The sequence below is a fragment of the Rhinopithecus bieti genome, unplaced genomic scaffold (genome assembly GCF_001698545.2).
Source record: "Rhinopithecus bieti isolate Rb0 unplaced genomic scaffold, ASM169854v2 scaffold_2314, whole genome shotgun sequence".
In the NCBI taxonomy this organism is placed as follows: domain Eukaryota; kingdom Metazoa; phylum Chordata; class Mammalia; order Primates; family Cercopithecidae; genus Rhinopithecus; species Rhinopithecus bieti.
In genome coordinates this window covers 2,463,038-2,467,902 of record NW_016803781.1, presented here as the reverse complement: position 1 = coordinate 2,467,902, position 4,865 = coordinate 2,463,038, and the positions used below count along the sequence as shown (strand labels likewise).

At 41.7% G+C, this 4,865-nt stretch overlaps 1 protein-coding gene across 1 annotated transcript in view; it reads left to right on the top strand.

The window, feature by feature from the left end:
• Positions 1 to 4,121, top strand: part of GRK3 (G protein-coupled receptor kinase 3) — a 164,743-nt gene extending 160,622 nt beyond the window's left edge. The window contains 2 exon segments of the mRNA XM_017853173.1: positions 794 to 907; positions 1,793 to 4,121. Coding sequence (XP_017708662.1) covers positions 794 to 907; positions 1,793 to 1,954 — 276 coding nt within the window. The 3' untranslated portion in view covers positions 1,955 to 4,121.
• Positions 4,122 to 4,865: the final 744 nt, after the last annotated feature.

Below are 4,865 nucleotides of genomic sequence, written 5' to 3'. Positions count from 1 at the left end.
TTTGAGATGGAGTCTCACTCTGTCACCCAGGCTGGAGTGCAGTGGCTTGATCTCAGCTCACTGCAACCTCCACCTCCTGGATTCAAGCGATTCTCCTGCCTCAGCCTCCCGAGTAGCTGGGATTACGGGTGCTCACCAACACGCCTGGGTAATTTTTGTATTTTTAGTAGAGATGGGGTTTCACCATCTTGGCCAGGCTGGTCTTGAACTCCTGACCTTGTGATCCACCCACCTCGGCCTCCCAAAGTGCTGGGATTACAGGCATGAGCCACCGCGCATGGCCTATAGACCTTTTAATCTTTTAATGAAACCACCTCTATTTATGACATCATTGGGATACTATCAAAATATTGTTAGCTTTACAAGCTGACATCAGTAAACATTTACTGAGTTGCTGCCTTAAACCTGAACCACACACCTTTGACTCACATAAATCATATGTGGCTCTATTGCTTCCTCACAATGTTATTGATAGAATTTATATGAGCGTGCCGTACAACAAGTACGCCTGCAGTTCATCAGCATTCAAAATCAATTCTGTGTTGAGGGAACAGCTTTGCCGTTTTTCCATAGCAAAACGTTGCTTTCTCTGCAGTTTTCCTTGAAACATTATAATTTGAACTTTGGTGTGTGTTCCTTTACAGCCATTTTCCCCTTACTTCTAGAATATCATCAAAGAAAGAAAACTGAATGCATTTTCTTTTTTAACTTGTTCTAACTTGGTAGTTTTTGGTATTACTACTTTAGAAATCACAAAATAATTTGAATTTTGAATTTCTGTTTTTATGGTTAGCAAAATTTACTGACAATGGAACAGATTCTCTCTGTGGAAGAAACTCAAATTAAAGACAAAAAATGCATTTTGTTCAGAATAAAAGGAGGGAAGCAATTTGTCTTGCAATGTGAGGTGAGTTTTATTTATTTTTTCTCAGGTGAATGTTAGAATAATGAAATGTTCAGCAAAGTTGGCTGCCTGGCTGTAAAAGATTTTCTTACGCCATGTTTTATCACTTACAGACTTAGTAAGAAAGCCCCAAGGTACAAGGTTTTCAGCAAATTAATCGTTATTTTTTAAAAAGGCAAACATTATTAGAAAATGGAAGGAGGATGTACATAAAATAATGTCATTACCCTGTCAGGAAAATCTGCTCAGTATTTAATGGGGCCTAGAATTTGATTTGTTCTGTAGCTTTGAAGATTTTTCAACATGTTCGATGTTAAGGTTTATATATTTAGATAAATATAAGACAGCAAGCTGAAATGCCATCTTCTCTAAAGGAAAATGCCATCTTTTCCTCAAAGTTACGTTGTAACACAAATTTCATTCCTGGACACTTTGCGACTGGTGTACTAGTGTGTGCCTGTTTTAAGAGAGCATATTTAGAGAAATAAACACGTATTAGATGCAAAAAGTCATTTTTACTAACATCATTACATACATGAATATATATTTTAAAATTTTTTTGTCAAAACTCCTTCCCCTATATTATTACAGATTTCAGTTGTTTTAGAAATCAAAGATAATCTCTAAAAAATTAAAGGCAGTGCTTCTCAGAGTGGGATTGTACTGGAATCATCTGAAGGGTTTTAATGTGGCCTTTCCCTGCTCTTTTCAAGAGATTCTGGAGAAGGTGGCAGCGCGGCCCATCAGCTAGTAATGCCACTGGGGGTGGACACTTAGGGTGTGCTTCCTTCAGAGGTTCCAGGGAGGCTGGTAATCAATAGAGGCACCCACCGCTGTTGGCAAAGTGGGTGAGCCCGTCACAACGTCTGCCTTTGTGTTCCCCCTTAGAGTGATCCAGAGTTTGTGCAGTGGAAGAAGGAGTTGAACGAAACCTTCAAGGAAGCCCAGCGTCTCTTACGTCGAGCCCCGAAGTTCCTCAATAAACCTCGGTCCGGCACTGTGGAGCTCCCAAAACCATCCCTCTGTCACAGAAATAGCAACGGCCTCTAGCACCCAGGAACAGGGAGGGTCCTTGCAGAGGACACACCAGGGTCTCAGCCTTTTAGGGTGAACGAGGATGAGGCATCTGATCTATTCGCTACCAGGACTCCTCCAGGCTCCCGAGAGGAGTCGGGACCCTTCGGCTCAGGGTCAGCTTAGCTCCCTGCCTTGTCACATTTGTCCACATTCAAAACTACTGAAGAAATAAAAGTTCTTTTTCTTTGCTACACACTTTGGTACCTATGAACCTAGAACTTGAAGTGACTCCCACTTATCACGTAAATTTTTATGTCTGATATCAAACACATCGTAGACTTTCCAGGATGGAATTTAAAGATGTTCAGTGTTGGGTAGCAGATTGCCCTAAGCATTGCCGCGTTTTATCTCTAGTCACTGCTGATTGTCTATGTCTTTGCTCTATACTGCTGGGGGATGGGAGAGCCACAGTGTGTTTCCTTTGCACACTTCACAACTGACTTCTTGTCCTGGGGTTAAAAGTTGAAGATATTTCTGCACTCGGGCCCTCCTCTGGGAGCCGCACCCACGTGACTGCCCTGCCTCTCACCAGTCTGTTCCGGGGCCCCCTCGGCCAGGTGGGAATGATGGACACGTACTCTTCAAGTGTATGGATTAACTAGTCATTGAAGGCATTCATCCGTCCATCATTGGAAAGATTTACAATGATGCTGAAGGACAGGCAGTGGAGTTTTAGGTTTCAGGGGCAAGAGCAGTTTTCAGAAATCTTTGAGTCCAGTGTGCACGAGTCGACAAGCAGTACCTGGCGTGCAGAAGCACTCGTGGGTGAGTCCATCTCGGGTCTCGACAATTAGCAGTTGTGTGACAGTCATTCTGGTTCCTTCTGCCTGACCCTGGGAGACATATCAGAAATGGATGTACAAAAGCAGGTCTATTTTACGTTGTAGTATAATTTAAGATGAATTGTATTGAAAAAATGCTGAAGAATGAATGTGTCAAAATGGGTTAACTGTGTATATTGACGTTCATGTCGTCATCCATGTGTCATGAATGAATGATACTTTGCACTGGACTGTACGACCTTGAGGACCTTAGGGCATGAAGCCTTTTTCCTGGTCTCTGCAGCATCTGCCCCATGAAGTTTGTTTTCTCCCACTGCCTCCAGGCCCCATTGATACCCCCAAATAGATGCTGGGTTATGAGAACCAGCGAAGTCCCCCATGTCATCAGTCTTAAAAAAAATAATTTTACAAGTCCACGTATTTGTCCCATTCTTGGAGTAGTTTTAGTGTATGTCTTTACTAACAGTATAAACCACTTGACATCATAATTGTCTGCATCCTGTCCTTGATATTTTTAACGGTTCCAAATCTTTGTTTTTATATTTGTGTGCTGTGTTCATGGGCAAAGTAAGTACTTTTTAATGCAGTTATTTTGAGAGTTTGAAAGATAAATTACCAAAAGAGTCCATTATTTCATAAGAGTTACTTTGCAAAAGAAATGTGGGGGTTTGTCGTCTATCTTAACTACTAGTTGGGGTTTAAATTAACGTACATTTTCTACTATCTGTTATTTCCAGTGTGGGAGGAGGGACGTTCTACTTATATGCATTCTCCTTATTTAAAAAGAAAGAATAGTATTCAAATTCTATTTAAACACACACACACACACACACACACACACACACACCCTAGAAGCAGAAAAGCCTTTGTTCTTAAAGAGTGAATGCCTTCCCAGCCCTGGCTAAGTATAGCTGTGACTGATGCCGTTCCTGTCTGTATCCCAAGCTCATAGGTTCTCAGCATGTGCAGTTGAGGATGCGCTGGGCCTCATGCCTGTTCTCCAGGATAAAGGGCCTGCTGTTGACTCCACCAGGGCCTGGGCTTAGCTTCTAATGTCTCGTACCTAGGGCATGAGCTACACAAATGTGTTCAGAAAGATTATTCAACTTTCCCACACTTGTTCTAAAATTGAGCTGATCCGCATCTCTTTCAAAAACTAGAATTTCTGCTCTAAGAATAGAACATAAGGCTCCTCTCCCTTTTAGAAAAGATATATGAATTGGAAAATACCCTGAAAGTCCTTTTGCTTCAAACAAAAGTGTAAACTTTTACACTTCCCCAACTCACATTTGATTTGCAATGATATGGTTGAGAAGTACATCTAGATGTCATTTTATTTAAAGTCCTTTGTAAGACTAGGTTGAGCTGCTTCTGAGGGCAGCCACCCGTTGCGTTGGGGTCTGCTTTGAATGTCTTCTGCCAGAATGTTGTGATGGAGGTGTTTCTGCCACCAGACACAGGATACCGCTGTGCCTGCACTGGGTTGCCTGCGTGGCCAGAGGAAAGGTCAGTTGGATTAAACATCTTGGTATACTTGGCTGATATTTTGTTAAATTTTTTAATTTTGGGGGATAGGGCCTTGCTCTGTCACCCAGGCTGGAGAACAGTGGGATGATCATGGCTCACTGCAGCCTTGAATTCCTCGGTTCAAGCAATCCTCCCACCTCAGCCTCCTGAGTAGCTAGGACTACAGGTGCATGACACCTTTCCTGGCTAATTCATTTTTTGGGTAGAGACAGGGGTCTTGAACTCTTAGGCTCAAGTGATCCTCCTTCCTTGGCCTCCCAAAATGCTGGAGTTAGAGATGTGAGCCACCATGCCCAGCCGTAGTACTTGGATGTTTTAGAAGGTTTTCCAAGTGTTACATAAGTCCTAGATGTTCACCCTTCTTACACTCCAACTATTAAAAAGGTCAAAATTCAGCCTACGTTTTTTCATTATTTTAGATTTCTGTGGTTGGGATATTTTAACATTGATGAGAAAATAATTGAGTTTGATATTTTACAAAATCATGCTGTAATAAGTCTTGATTTCATGATTCAAAAGAATCAACAAAGTCTAAAAATAATAGATTACCTTAAGCTGCTATGTAAGATACGTAT